This window comes from Delphinapterus leucas, chromosome 16, assembly GCF_059928025.1.
Source record: "Delphinapterus leucas isolate spDelLeu-1000000601 "Yukka" chromosome 16, BTC_Dleu_Yukka2, whole genome shotgun sequence".
Classification (NCBI taxonomy): Eukaryota; Metazoa; Chordata; class Mammalia; order Artiodactyla; family Monodontidae; genus Delphinapterus; species Delphinapterus leucas.
The window spans coordinates 64,889,728-64,905,447 of NC_143144.1; the positions used below are offsets into that span (position 1 = coordinate 64,889,728).

The window sequence follows — 15,720 nt, forward strand, 5'->3', positions numbered from 1 at the left end:
TGTAATTGGCATCATTGGACATCCACACATATTCCAACATTCCTCCAGGCTGCTGAAATAATCTCCGCTCTTTGGCGAAGATGCAGAACTTATCCAAGTACTGTTGTCATGTGATGGAGGCTTCCCATTGCACGTGACAGGTGGGTTACACAGCGGTATGAGCTGGTAAGACAGACAGCCATGGAATAATGAGTGGCAAAGTGCAAAGCCAGAAACCTGAGGAAGTTACACACTTGGGCAAGAACTGTATGGTTTGGTGAAGCCCTGATTCAAGGGGTGGTGGACACCAGTGTTGGAGGGCCTGAAGCAGATAGGTTGAAAGATTGAAAATCCAAACTGAAGACCATTTCATGACTCCTGTCCTTGGGATATTTACTGTACTGGATGTCTCACTAACGAGCCAAGTATCTCTCTTTGCTTGTCAAGGCAGACTGAAGTTCTTTGCAAACGTCTATTCTCTGAAACCCTAAAGAATAGAAATACACCAACGCCTGTGGACCAGTATTGAGGAGAGAGAACAGTAGAGCCTTAGAGAGAGCTGCTAACCTGAATACAACCTGAACTTCAGGCATCAGCCCTCTTAAAGACAACCTACATTGCCTGCCTCATTTCCTTCTTTCCTTTTTAATCCGGAGCAACAAGGGGGAAGGAATGAAGGGCTCAATTACCTTGCTAGAGTCAAAGAGAATAAAGCTGAACAGAGTAAGGAATAATATATGCATGAGAAAGGCTCTTAAATCTCCATGGCTCACTGAAATCAGCTCCCATTCCTTTGTGTGGAAGAATAAAACAGCTGAACCTTCTGAGTTGGATCTGGGCTGGAAAGTGACACCTGCCTGGACTTAACACTTCCTGCTAACTCTTTATGCCAACTCTTTCTGCAGATGAAAAAGTAGATCAGATTCCTTTATCAGTTCAACAGATAAGTGTCTCGCAGACACAAAAAAATTATCAAAAGTCAACTTCTCTATCATCCGATGGCTGGCAGCATCCTGCAGTATTTATGAAGTGCTATTACATTGTGGTTACTTTTATGTGGCTATAAGTCTTTCAATGTATGTGAAATTACAGCTCATTGAAATCCATTTAATGAGGACACAGCCTTCACGTTTCAGGGTTAAATCTCACAGAAGAAGTTATAATCATAAATTTTCCTTATTAAGTTCCAGTCTTTGTATGTAAATTGAGGTATTAAAACAATGACATATGGATCAAAGTTTTTAATTTTAGTCCCTTGCCTCAGATTTAATTTAAAAGTCTTAAATTATGCAGCGAATTGCATCTCTTTATTCTTACAGCTATTTAAAACAGATTTAATTATTTCCCATAACATGCAGACACTACTTCTGCCTAGCAGTCCTCTCAAATGAATGCCTTCCAAATCAGTTTTGTTGAGTTCTTAAGACTGACTAGGCCCTTTGCCATCCATCCTGTGCCTTCAGGTTCTCGCACTGGATTTCTCTAGAAAGCCGAGTTATCACATTGAAAGTCTATAGACTCACTAGGTGCTCATTAGTGGTTCAGAGGACATCCATCTTAAGCAAATCTTCAGACAGAGATGCTACCTCTCATTGCTGGGGTCTCACTGCAAAACACCATCGATTGGCTTCCTAAAATTCAGGTGTCGTAAAATGTAAAATGTTCGGCTTCTTAAACACAACTTCATGGATTCCTCCTCTCCCTTCTTGGTTGGTTCCTGGATCAATGTTCTTTGTCCTCAAGAAAACAGTGATGCATAGATGCATAGTGTGAGTGTGTGTGTGCATGTGTGTGTGTTCTTGGATCTGCCATAATGAGTGAGTCTGGGATGGAAGCAAGACTGGCTCCTTTGCCTTGTTGCTTCTAGTGAAGATTCTTTTATTATGGTAAATTTGGAGAGAATCCTCAAAGCAGTAGGGATGGGGTTCCCGACACGGGAGCTTTTCATCAACTTCAATAGAATTATGCGGTTCTCTGAGTAACCAAGCTGTAGGATTTTGAAGGACTTGTGTTATGATGTCATTGTGTCACCTAGATGTGGGGGTGGGCTCACATGCTATTTACAAAAAGGGATTCCATTTCCTGCATTTGTCAAATCTGCAAAATTTTGGCTCACGCACATCCTATCGTACATGGAGTTACAAGTTGGCATCAGTGTACTTAGCCTTTGATTATCTTCAGTCGATAAGAAGTTCTCTTCTTTGCTCTGGTTTTAGCAAGGTTTTCATTGATATTCTTATGTCAGAATTAGGACATGCACTAGAACAGAATAAAGGAAGGGATTTGGATTTCAGATGAAGACTTTAACATGTTTGGGATGTTATTCAAATTTTAAGAGCCTTTTTCCTTTTAAGTTTAGACTTTATCTCTACACTCCTTGGGGAAGCCTATCCAAATCCACACACATTTATTGAGTTCCTATCACTATTGTAGGCATGGTAAGCAGAGATGCTAGAGCTGCAACCAGGCAGGATATGATTCCTATCTTAATAATATTGATCATTTATTGAGAGATGCCAAAAAAGGATGACTGCTATTATAGATCAGTAACATAGACATCTATAATAATCTAATGTAGATCATTATTATAATTTAATTAAGTAAATTAATTTTCTTTTTGTTTTGAATGAATACAAAATATTTAGTATTTTCCATTTTGTGTGTTTAGATTTTTACTTAAAACTTGATACAGCAGAGGTCCTAGTTAACCCAAAAACATGTAGTTCCACAAGCTGAAATATGTCTACTCATAAATGAAAAGTACATGACATAAAATTGGAACTCAGTAAAATATTTGTTGAAGAACAAATAAACACACATATCTAACTAGTTGGTGGAACGGTTCAGTCCTCAGGTCTCTAATGCTTTAGTTGATACGCATAGGAGATGGAGCCTACATGGAGGGGTTTGTATGTAAATAACTGGGGACAAAGAAAGGCGGGGAGGTTGCATCAGTCCCCAGTCCAACCTAGCCTCGCAGACAGAAGATAAGTCTAGAGGAGAAACTTGAACGAGGAATAAACCATGAGACACAGGAGCATGATCCTTGGTGCCCAAATGATAAAATGTTACACTGGCTTGGAGAGTCTTCTGCCCACATCTCATTAATCACACTACGGTGTCATATCAAACTGTAGCAGGGACTTCTTGGTCCCTTTGGCACCTGGAGGACTTGCTGCTTTAGGGGAATCAGAAGCATGGTATTAATATCCCTATAGTTATAAAGAACTGGCACTAGGTATGGGGGTAAATCAGATACTCTATTCAAAGTAAATTCAGGAGCAACAAATTCAAATGAGAAGTGAACTCATAGAAATTTTAAGGAGGATATAGAGAACCCATGTATTACCAGTGGCACATGTCAGGAGTTTTTGTTTGTTTGGGTTTTAAATTTAATTTAGCAATATTATAACCTAATTCATAACCTAAGACTCAGGAGAAGTTTGGTATACATGGATGTTAAAGTCCTTGAGTACTGCGTTCATATCCTATGTTTTCCAACATTCTTTAGAGTGGATAAAACAGCACTAGATACACTGACTGTAGCCATTCAATAAATTGCAAAGAGGAGGATTTGGCCTCTCTCTTTGCTGAAATGGTTTTCAACAAGCTGATCTCAAGCCATGAATATTCTCAGAAAATCCAGGAGGAAACTCTTGATTTACATGTTGACGAGTGTCTAAGAATACAGCAGCAGCCACAGCGCCAACTGGTTTGGGCGTAGGTAATTTTGCCTGTTCTTTCTACCCCTTGATCTTTGTTACTCCTGCCAAGCGTCTCTAGAGAGCCTTAGGAAATACATGAAGTTCTTTGCCAGAAAATGGTTGTTTCCGCCATAGAGAAGCAGTAGAAAGGCAGGAGAACATAGATCCTGGATTTGACTCCTGGCTCCATGACTTAGTAGCTGTGTGATCTTAGGTGAGTTACTCTGCCTTTCTGTGCTTCGGCTGTGCCATCTATAAAATGATAATGATAATATCAATACTTACTCGCATAGGGCTGCAGTGGGATCTAAATGAGACAATCCATGAAAGACTCATAGACTGGACCATAGTTAGTGCTCAGTCAATGTTGGACATCTGAACCATTATCGTGTCAAGTTTCAGTGCTCCTCAGCTTCTCTGAGACACTCTGTTGTCCTGTATTCTGCACTGTTTATCACACACCTCAGCCATGCCTACGTATATAATCCAGAGATTAATAGAGAAACTGAGGTTGTTTCTGTAAGGCGAGCTTGTGACTCATTAGCACAGGATCTCACAATCAAATGTGGGGTCTCCAGGGCCTCTTGACATGGGGACAGTCCTTAGGGCTTGGTGCTTTGTACTAGGAGGCAAGAGCATCAAGGGGCCAATTCTGACAGGTGCAGGCAGCAGACTCATCCCTGCTGCTGTAGCTTTGCCCATTCGAGTGGAATGAACTCACTCGTTATTTTTTTCCCCCTTTTTGTGCCCAGAAGGCATGAATTTACACAACTTAGAACCAGATTCCCCAATCTGTTCCCACATCACCCAGCCAAGTTTGAGACGCCTGATCATCTTGGTTACATGGAAAGCAACACTGAACAGATGAGAGCCTGGCCTCTGTCCCTGGAGGCTGTACAGAGGTTGGAGTTGACCAGGCCTGATTTCTTGTTTCAGATCTTGCTCTACTGTATTCTTCAAAATGAAATAAAAATCTAAATTCTGAATCCTGCTCCAGCATTGACATCTGCTGCTTCAAAAGATGTTGTTCTTCTGAGTATCATAATGAGGTTCCTTATGTCTCTGGAAAAGGTACCTTCACCTTCATCATAGGATATAGGATTGGCCTGGAAAATGAATCCCTGCCTAACAGTTTTCTTTTTCCTTATTGTTTAATGACCTAAATACTAAGTGTTTTATTTGAATTTCTAAAGTGATTTTTAAGTAAGCTTTTTGTGGAATATAGTACACATAAAAATATGCATATCGTTAAATACACAACTTGAATTTTACAAAGTGAATGTATTTATTAATCACCAAGAAATTGAAAATTGCTAATACCACCAAAATGCTCCCTTCCACTTCCCCTTCAAAGGTGATAATTATTCTCATTTCTATCACCATCAATCAGTTTTGCCTATTTTTTGCAGATTAACTAAGTAGGCTCACATAATATGCATTTTTTTCAGTCTGATTTCTTTAGCTCAATATTAGCTGTGAGATTCATTCACATTTCTGTGTGTAGCAGTAGCTTGCTGCTTTTCATCGTTGTATGGTATTCCATTTTATATGTGTACTGGCATTTCTTCATGCTGATGTTGATCAACATCAGTAATTATATCTTTATTTTCTATAACTTCCAAATGCTTACTGCCTCCTATTGATGACTGCTGTGGGGTGAAATTTTATATCTTATCCCATATTCATAAACATATTAATCATATCTCAGGCAACTGTTCTTTCCTCTGTTGCTTTTTTCCTGTTCTTGGTCCTGTTTCTTGATATATCTGTAATTATTTAAACACCCCAACTTTTATATGCAGAAAACAAGGAAGGCCTCTGATATATGTTATTTTCCTAAAGAGGATTTGTTATAGCTTCTGACAGACATTTAAAATGGGGGTAAATCACTCTAACCCTTCAAATGTCAGTTGTGATCTCAGGGTGTAGAGAGTCTGGTCTAATTCTGTTTTGTCCTTCCTCCTAGCATAGAGCTTTCCAGGAGTCTCCAGAACCTAGTCTTGGATCGTTCACCAGGGCTTTCCTCTTGATAGTCCCCAACCTCAAATTTTTTATCTCCCCCAAATGTAATACTTCTAAAACCTATGTTTGACTTCACATCCTCTTAACTGACTACTTTCTATTTTGTCTGTATCCCTCAGATATTGTCAAATAACTCAAGGGAACAAAAGACACAGAATATTCTATGACTTCTCTAGGCTTTCCTTCTCTCTGTGTTTTGACATCATCAGTCCCAGCTGACTTGGTAACCCTGAAATCCAACCTCTATCTTCCCAGGCTTGTAGGTCCACCAACAGATGTTAGCCAACACTTTCCACCTCACCTTCTGAAAGGTGAGAATCTGAAAATCTGACCTCTTATGCAATATGATGTATGAATTGGCAAGGTTCTTGAGGGGAATACAGCATAAAATGTTAGATTCATCACAATGAATTTCCCATCTCTCAAGAAAAGAACTGTAGCTTCTCAAACCCTCTTTCTCCTTCTTTGTGTATGTCTGCCTCTCTCTTTCCCACTCTCTCTCTCACTCTTGCTCTAAATAATACATATATATCTGGTTTGCAGCAAGCTAGTCTGTCATAGCCTCAGACAGAAGTCCCCATAGATTTATTTCTGTGAAATGCAAGCAACTCCAATTGGTCTAAATTGGCCCATCTCTTTCTAGTTCCAACTGAAGAACTTTGGGGAACATTAGTATTTAGAAAACTGAGTATGGTTAAAAGGCACTTATTAAGGGGACAGCAGAAAAGAGTATTAGATTAAAGTAGTGGTTTTCTAAGTGGTCCTTGAACTAAAAGCAACAGCATCATCAGAGCCAGGGTTGCAAACTCATTTAGTTCACAGTTTTTTCTACAGGAATTAAAATACTAAGTATTTGGAGTAAACCTGACAATGTAATCCTAACTGCTTCATCTTTTCCCCTTCAAGTCACACTCTAGAACCTCTCAGACCGGTCTATCCCTCTTGATGTTGCCCTTGTTTCCTTCTTTTTTTTTTTTTTTCTTGAAGCGTGATACATAACCTACCACCTTGTTAGAAATGCATACTCCTGGGTCCTACCTCAACCTACTGCATCAGAATCTTTGGCGATGGAGCCCAGGAAAGTGTTTTAACATGCCCACCAGGTAATTCCTACGCATATTAAAGGCTGAGAGCCACTGGGCTATCAGAAGAGGATGAGGTAAGTCAATGTTGTATATCTTCATCCTGGTGTCATTATGAACTTTTAAAATCCCATTGTATGCACAAGGCCTAGCACAGTGTTGGCCATATTTTAGGTACTCAGAAAACATGGTTGAAGGTAGCACATCTGATTTAATAATTGAGATAATTTTATTAAAGTGTTTACCCCTTAGAGATCATCTTCCTCATTTACAAGATGACAAACACACCTGTGTACATTCTAAAATACATAACATAAATGTCATCTTATCCTACCATCTAAATACTCATAAATTTCAGACAATCATAATTTGGCAAATAATAATTGATGCTTATAATATCCCTGAGGTGTTATTAAAAAATAAACCTATTAATTGTCAAAGAAATTATACTCAATTATGTTAGATTGGCCTTGATGCTATATGTATGACCAGCATGTTGCCTTTAGAAAGAAAAGCCAAGACTTCAGGTTAAGACAAGAAGACAGCATTAGCAGCTTTTAGGTTAGTTCAGTATGTATGTGTGTTAAGTTATTATAGGAATATCATTGATGTATTCTGAGAAAACATTTTGCTAAAAGTGCCAACACGGCAAGGTTAAATCCAAAGAGAATCCCTAGCAAGTGAGAGATTCAGTGAGAGAAGAACAACTTACAATGAAATAAAAATAATTGAAGAAATGTGTCAGAGAAAGTGAAATGATAACAACAACGTAAACCAAGGAACTAAAAGTAGAATAAAAATTTTAAACAAAATTTAAAATTAAAAAAAAAATATGTATATGTAAACCAAGACAAAAAGACATGTAAAGGGAGCCATGACTCCTTAGGAAAAATCACTGGCTCTAGAAGGTAGAGGGGAGACAGGCCTCAGTCCTACCTCTTCCAGCTGCACCACGAGAGTAACATTGTGCCCTTGTTCCGCTGTCAGCTTTCCATCAGCAGTGACGATCCGGAGCCCCCGCGGGGCCTTCCCTGGGCACTTCTGTGGTTTGGCCGTGTACTGTTCTCTCACCCCATCAGTGCAGTTATTGGAAACCACCTTTCTATACCTAAATGGAAAAAAAGAAGGTCAAATTGTAATCCAGCTCATGATAATTTGGACCACTCCCAACTTTTAAAATAATTTTTTATTTATTTATTTTTGGCTGTGTCGGGTCTTCGTTTCTGTGCGAGGGCTTTCTCTAGTTGCGGCGAGCGGGGGCCACTCTTCATTGTGGTGCGCGGGCCTCTCACTGTCGTGGCCTCTCCTGTTGCAGAGCACAGGCTCCAGACGCGCAGGCTCAGCAGTTGTGGCTCACGGGCCCAGGTGCTCCGTGGCATGTGGGATCTTCCCAGACCAGGGTTCAAACCTGTGTCCTCTGCATTGGCAGGCAGATTCTCAACCACCGCACCACCAGGGAAGCCCCACTCCCAACTTTTGAAGCTGAACCTTCTGCTTAGCCTTGGGGGCTATCAATAACTACCTTTCCTGTTGCTCTGAAGATTACAGTTTATTCATAGAAAGTACCCAACAGAGAGCCAAATCATCATACGAACACACTGTATCTATTATTAACATTTTAATTTACTGCTTTTATTTATTTAGTTAATCGATGAATCAAATCAATTCACTTTGGAGCTGTGGGAAATGCATAGCAGCAGTAGAAGACATGGTCCTTCCTTGCCCTCAATAAATTTATAATCTAGCTGAAAAGATATACATGGATAATCTAGGAGATACTTCAAAGGCTATATAATTAAGGGTTAGAATGAGTAATAGATATTGCAAAGGAATGTGTAGTTCGGAGAAAGAATAGATTCTTACGCATTATATGCCTCAACATTAGATACCACACAAGATGCTGTACTAATGGTACGGTGCAGAAAGTTGGCTAAATTTGATAGTTTTTAGTCAATATCTCATGAGGAGTTATACTGTCTGAACAGTTGAAACCTCACATTAAGGAGACTTCAGTCTACAGATAAGTAAATCCTTCCAACTCTTTTGCTTTTTTCTTCTTGTTTTGGCTTTAATAAGAAAAAAAAGAAAAAGAATTATCCTACAAATTTATCCTATACAACTGATCAGATGCATAGTAAATTAGAATCTGTGGGTTTTAAATAATTAACCTTTAAGACTTCTGAGGTTCAGTGTTATCTATTCATCATCTTTTTTTGTGTGGAGTCCACAGCAACAGCTTTGTGTATTCATATATTTGATTTCTCAAGTCTACCTGCTTGAAGTTATTGGTAGAGCTCAAAATGGAAGCAATCAAAGTCCAAGGTCTTTCCATTCTTCTAGACCAGGAGTTGACAAAACTTTTTACATAAAGTGCCAGGGAGTAAATGTTTCAGCTTTGTAGGTTATATAGTTTTTATCACAAGTACTTAGCTCTTTGGTTGTAACACAAAAGTGGACATAGTGCACGAAAGAATGATTGCATCTGGATTCTAATAAAACTTTATTTACAAAATCTGGTAGTGTGCAGGCCTGCAGACTATTATTTTCCAACCCCTTCAAATCTAGCCAAAGTCCTTTCTCTGTCCCTAAATCTCAAGAATGACTACCTAAAAGCAAGGTTGAGAAAATAAAATTAAATACTGTCTGGGAAAGTGCTTTGAACACTGTGGGTCACTGCAAGGCCAGTTATTAATATTAAGCTCACCTCACAGGGCAGTTCTAAGGATGAAATGGATTAATGTACACAGAACACTTAAAACGCCCCTGACAATTAGCAAGTGCTTATGAAATGCTGTCAATTATTTTTATTTAACATCATTATTTATCCTACCTGTTCACAACCTTCATGGATTCCACTTTCTTTAGGACAAGTCAAAAATCCTCTGATCTTGCGAAAGAAGCCTTTGTTTTACTTTTCTGGACTCTTTCTTCCCAACTAGCTCATTCTGCCAAAATTCTCTTTTCCACCCTCTTGAAAGTACTTCCTTTCTTTTGTTCTTTCTGCTTCCATGTCCTCCTGTATGCCTTATCAGCTGCCTAAAACTTACCCACACTTTATTTTATTTTTTGAATTTTATTTTTTTATACAGCAGGTTCTTATTAGTTATCCATTTTACATATATTAGTGTATATATGTCAATCTCAATCTCCCAATTCATCACACCACTACTCACCCCCCCTGCTGCTTTTCCCCTTGGTGTCCATACGTTTGCTCTCTACATCTGTGTCTCAATTTCTGCCCTGAAAACCGGTTCATCTGTACCATTTTTCTAGGTTCCACATATATGCATTAGTGTACGATATTTGTTTTTCTCTTTCTGACTTACTTCACTCTGTATGACAGTCTCTAGATTCATCCACGTCTCTACAAATGACACAATTTCGTTCCTTTTTATGGCTGAGTAATATTCCATTGTATATATGTACCACATCTTCCTTATCCATTCGTCCTTCAGTTGGCATTTAGGTTGCTTCCATGTCCTGGCTATTGTAAATAGTGCTGCAAGGAACATTGGGGTGCATGTCTCTTTTTGAATTATGGTTTTCTCTGGGTATATGCCCAGTAGTGGGATTGCTGGGTCATATGGTAATTCAATTTTTAGTTTTTTTTTTTTTTTTTTTGGTACACGGGTCTCTCACTGTTGTGGCCTCTCCCGTTGCGGAGCACAGGCTAGGGACGCGCAGGCTCAGCAGCCATGGGTCACAGGCCTAGCCACTCCATGGCATGTGGGATCTTCCCAGACAGGGACATGAACCCGCGTCCCCTGCATCGGCAGGCGGACTCTCAACCACTGCACCACCAGGGAAGCCCCAATTTTTAGTTTTTTAAGGAACCTCCATACTGTTCTCCATAGTGGCTGTATCAATTTACATTCCCACCAACAGTGCAAGAGGGTTCCCTTTCCCCCACACCCTCTCCAGCATTTGTTGTTTGTAGATTTTCTGATGATGGCCATTCTAACTGGTGTGAGGTGATACCTCATTGTAGTTTTGATTTGCATTTCTCTAATAATTAGTGATGTTGAGCAGCTTTTCATGTGCTTCTTGGTCATCTGTATGTCTCCTTTGGAGAAATGTCTGTTTAGGTCTTCTGCCCATTTTTGGATTGGGTTGCTTGTTTTTTTTAATATTGAGCTGAATGAGCTGTTTATATACTTGGGAGATTAATCCTTTGTCTGCTGATTCATTTGCAAATATTTTCTCCCATTCTAAGGGTTGTCTTTTCATATTGTTTGCAGTTTCCTTTGCTGTGCAAAAGCTTTTAAGTTTCATTAGGTCCTATTTGTTTATTTTTGTTCTCATTTCCATTACTCTAGGAGGTGGGTCAAAAAAGATCTTGCTGTGATTTATGTCAAAGAGTGTTCTTCCTATGTTTTCCTCTAAGAGTTTTATAGTGTCTGGTCTTACATTTAGGTCTCTAAACCATTTTGAGTTTATTTTTGTGTATGGTGTTAGCGAGTGTTCTAATTTCATTCTTTTACATGTAGCTATCCAGTTTTCCCAGCACCACTTATTGAAGAGACTGTCTTTTCTCCACTGTATACCCTTGCTTCCTTTGTCATAGACTAGTTGACCATAGGTGCGTGGGTTTATCTCTGGGCTTTCTATCATGTTCCATTGAGCTATATTTGTTTTTATGCCAGTACCATACTGCCTTGATTACTATAGCTTTGTAGTATAGTCTGAAGTCAGGGAGTCTGATTCTTCCAGCTCTATTTTTTTCCCTCTAGACTGCTTTGGCTATTCGGTGCCTTCTGTGTCTCCATACAAATTTTAAGATTTTTTGTTCTAGTTCTGTAAAAAATGCCATTGATAATTTGATAGGGATTGCAATGAATCTGTAGATTGCTTTGGGTAGTAGAGTCATTTTCACAATATTGATTCTTCCAATCCAAGAACATGGTATATCTCTCCATCTATTTGTATCATCTTTAATTTCTTTCATCAGTGTCTTATAGTTTTCTGCATACAGTTCTTTAGTCTCCCTAGGTAGGTTTATTCTTAGGTATTTTATTCTTTTGGTTACAATGGTAAATGGGAGTGTTTCCTTAATTTTTCTTTCAGATTTTTCATCATTAGTGTATAGAAATGCAAGAGACTTCTGTGCAATAATTTTGTATCCTGCAACTTTACCAAATTCATTGATTAGCTCTAGAAGTCTTCTGGTGGCATCTTTAGGATTCTCTATGTATAGTATCATGTCATCTGCAAAGAGTAACAGTTTTACTTCTTCTTTTCCAATTTGTATTCCTTTTATTTCTTTTTCTTTGATTGCCGTGGCTAGGACTTGCAAAACTATGTTGAATAATAGTGGTGAGAGTGGACATCCTTGTCTTGTTCCTGATCTTAGAGGAAATGCTTTCAGTTTTCCACCATTGAGAATGATGTTTGCTGTGGGTTTGTCATGTATGGCCTTTATTATGTTGAGGTAGGTTCCCTCTATGCCCACGTTCTGGGGAGTATTTTTTATCATAAATGGGTGTTGGATTTTGTCGAAAGCTTTTTCTGCATCTATTGAGATGATCATATGGTTTTTATTCTTCAGTTTGTTAATATGGTGTATCACATTGATTGATTTGTGTATATTGAAGAATCCTTGCATCCCTGGGATAAATCTCACTTGATCATGCGGTATGATCCTTTTAATGTGTTGTTGGATTCTGTTTGCTAGCATTTTGTTGAGGATTTTTGCAACTATGTTCATCAGTGATATTGGTCTGTAGTTTTCTTTCTTTGTGACATCTTTGTCTGGCTTTGGTATCAGGGTGATGGTGGCCTCGTAGAATGAGTCTGGGAGTGTTCCTCCCTCTGCTATATTTTGGAAGAGTTTGAGAAGGAGAGGTGTTAATTCTTCTCTAAATGTTTGAGAGAATTCGCCTGTGAAGCCATCTGGTCCTGGGCTTTTTTTTGTTGGAAGATTTTTAATTGTCTCTATTTCAGTGCCTGCGATTGGTCTGTTTATATTTTCTATTTCTTCCTAGTTCAGTCTAGGAAGGTTGCGCTTTTCTAAGAATTTGTCCATTTCTTCCAGGGTGCCCATTTTATTGGCATATAGTTGCTTGCAGTAATCTCTCATGATCTTTTGTATTTCTGCAGTGTCAGTTGTTACTTCTCCTTTTTCATTTCTAATTCTATTGATTTGAGTCTTCTCCCTTTTTTTCTTGATGAGGCTGGCTAATGGTTTATCTACCTTGTTTATCTTCTCAAAGAACTAGCTTTTAGTTTTATTGATCTTTGCTATTGTTTTCTTTGTTTCTAGTTCATTTATTTCTGCTCTGATCTTTATGATTTCTTTCCTTCTGCTAATTTTGGGTTTTGTTTGTTCTTCTTTCTCTAGTTTTTTAGGTGTAAGGTTAGATTGTTTATTTGAGATTTTTCTTGTTTCTTGAGGTAGGCTTGTACTGCTATAAACTTCCCTCTTAGAGCTGCTTTTGCTGCATCTCATAGGTTTTGGATCATGGTGTTTTCATTGTCATTTGTCTCTAGGGATTTTTTGATTTCCTCTCTGATTTCTTCAGTGATCTCTTGGCTATTTAGTAATGTATAGTTTAGCCTCCATGTGTCTGTGTTTTTTATGTTTTTTTCCCTGTAACTGATTTCTAATCTCATAGTGTTGTAGTCAGAAGAGATGCCTGATATGATTTCAATTTTCTTAAATTTACTTAGGCTTGATTTGTGACCCAAGATGTGATCTATCCTGGAGAATGTTCCATGTGCACTTGAGAAGAAAGTGTAATCTGCTGTTTTTTGGATGGAATGTCCTATAAATATCAATTAAATCTATCTGGTCTATTGTGTTATTTAAAGCTTGTGTTTCCTTATTAATTTTCTGTTTGGATCATCTGTCCATTGGTGTAAGTGAGGTGTTAAAGTTCCCCACTATTATTGTGTTACTGTCGATTTCCTCTTTTATAGGTGTTAGCAGTTGCCTTATGTATTGAGGTGCTCCAACGTTGGGTGCATATATATTTAGAATTGTTATATCATCTTGGACTGATCCCTTGATCATTATGTAGTGTCCTTCCTTGTCTTTTGCAACATTCTTTATCTTAAAGTCTATTTTATCTGATATGAGTATCACTCCTCCAGCTTTCTTTTGATTTCCATTTGCATGGAATATCTTTCTCTATCCCCTCACTTTCAGTCTGTATGTGTCCATAGGTCTGAAGTGGGTCTGTTGTAGACAGCATACATATGGGTTTTTTTTTTTGTATCCATTCAGCGAGCCTGTGTCTTTTGGTTGGAGCATTTAATCCATTCATGTTTAAGATAATTATTGATATGTATGTCCCTATTATCATTTTCTTAACTGTTTTGATTTGTTTTTGTAGGTCCTGTTCTTCTCTTGTGTTTCCTACTTAGAGAAGTTCCTTTAGCATTTGTTGTAGAGCTGGTTTGGTGGTGCTGAATTCTCTTTGCTTTTGCTTGTCTGTAATGGTTTTCTCTATTGAATTTGAATGAGATCCTTGCCAGGTAGAGTAATCGTTGTTGTAGGTTCTTCTCTTTCATCACTTTAAATATGTTATGCCCCTCCCTTCTGGCTTGTAGAGTTTCTGCTGAGAAATCAGCTGTTAACCTTATGGCAGTTCCCTTGTATGTTATTTGTCGTTTTTCCCTTGCTGCTTTCAATAATCTTTCTTTGTCTTTAATTTTTTCCAATTTGATTACTAAGTGTCTTGGTGTGTTTTCCTTGGGTTTATCCTGTATGGGACTCTGTGCATTTTCTGGATTTGGGTGGCTATTTCCTTTCCCGTGTTAGGGAAGTTTTCGACTATAATCTCTTCAAATATTTTTTCAGGTCCTTTCTCTCTCTCTTCTCCTTCTGGGACCCCCCTATAATGTGAATGCTGTTGCCTTTAATGTTGTCCCAGAGGTCTCCTAGGCTGTCTTCATTTCTTTTCATTCTTTTTTCTTTATTCTGTTCCACAGCAGCGAATTCCACCATTCTGTCTTCCAGGTCACTTATCTGTTCTTCTGCCTCTGTTATTCTGCCATTGATTCCTTCTAGTGTATTTTTCATTTCAGTTATTGTATTGTTCATCTGTTTGTTTGTTCTTAAATTCTTCTAGGTGTTGTTAAACATTTCTTGCATTTTCTCTGTCTTTGCCTCCATTCTTTTTTCTGAGGTCCTGGATCATCTTCAGTATCATTATTCTGAATTCTTTTTCTGGAAGGTTGCCTATCTCCACTTCTTTTAGTTGTTCTTCTGGGGCTTTATCTTGTTCCTTTATCTGGTACATAGCCCTTGCCTTTTCATCTTGTCTATCTCTCTGTGAATGTGGTTTTTGTTCCACAGGCTGCAGGATTGTAGTTTTTCTTGCTTCTGCTGTCTGTCCTCTGGTGGATGAGGCTATCTAAGATGCTTGAGCAAGTTTCCTGATGGGAGGGACTGGTATTAGGTAGAGCTGGCTGTTGCTCTGGTGGGCAGAGCTCAGTAAAACTTTAATCCACTTATCTGCTGATGGTTGGGGCTGGGTTCACTCCCTGTTGGTTGTTTGGCCTGAGGCTACCCAACACTGGAGCCTACCTGGGCTCTTTGATGGGGCTAATGGCGGACTCTGGGAGGGCTCAAGCCAAGGCGTACTTCCTAGAACTTCTGCTGTCAGTGCCCTTGTCATCACAGTGAGACACAGCCACCCCCCACCTCTGCAGGAGACCCTCCAACACTAGCAGGTAGGTCTAGTTCACTCTCCTATAGGGTCACTGCTCCTTCCCCTGGGTCCCAATGTGAACACTACTTTGTGTGTGCCCTCCAAGAGTGGAGTCTTTGTTTCCCCCAGTCCTGTCGAAGTCCTGCAATCAAATCCTGCTAGACTTCAAAGTCTGATTCTCTAGGAATTCCTCCTCCCATTGCCGGACGTGCAGGTTGGGAAGCCTGATGTGGGGCTCAGAACCTTCACTCCAGTGGGTGGATTTCTGTGGTATAAGTGTTC

The 15,720-nt window shown here is 39.0% G+C and overlaps 1 protein-coding gene across 1 annotated transcript in view; it reads right to left on the reverse strand.

Moving 5' to 3' along the window:
- SORCS1 (sortilin related VPS10 domain containing receptor 1) overlaps positions 1–15,720 on the reverse strand; it is a 554,727-nt gene that overhangs the window by 70,507 nt on the left and 468,500 nt on the right. Inside the window, exon 18 of the mRNA XM_022568815.2 lies at positions 7,724–7,895. Within this exon, the coding sequence (XP_022424523.2) occupies positions 7,724–7,895 (172 nt within the window). The remainder of the gene's footprint in view (positions 1–7,723; positions 7,896–15,720) is intronic.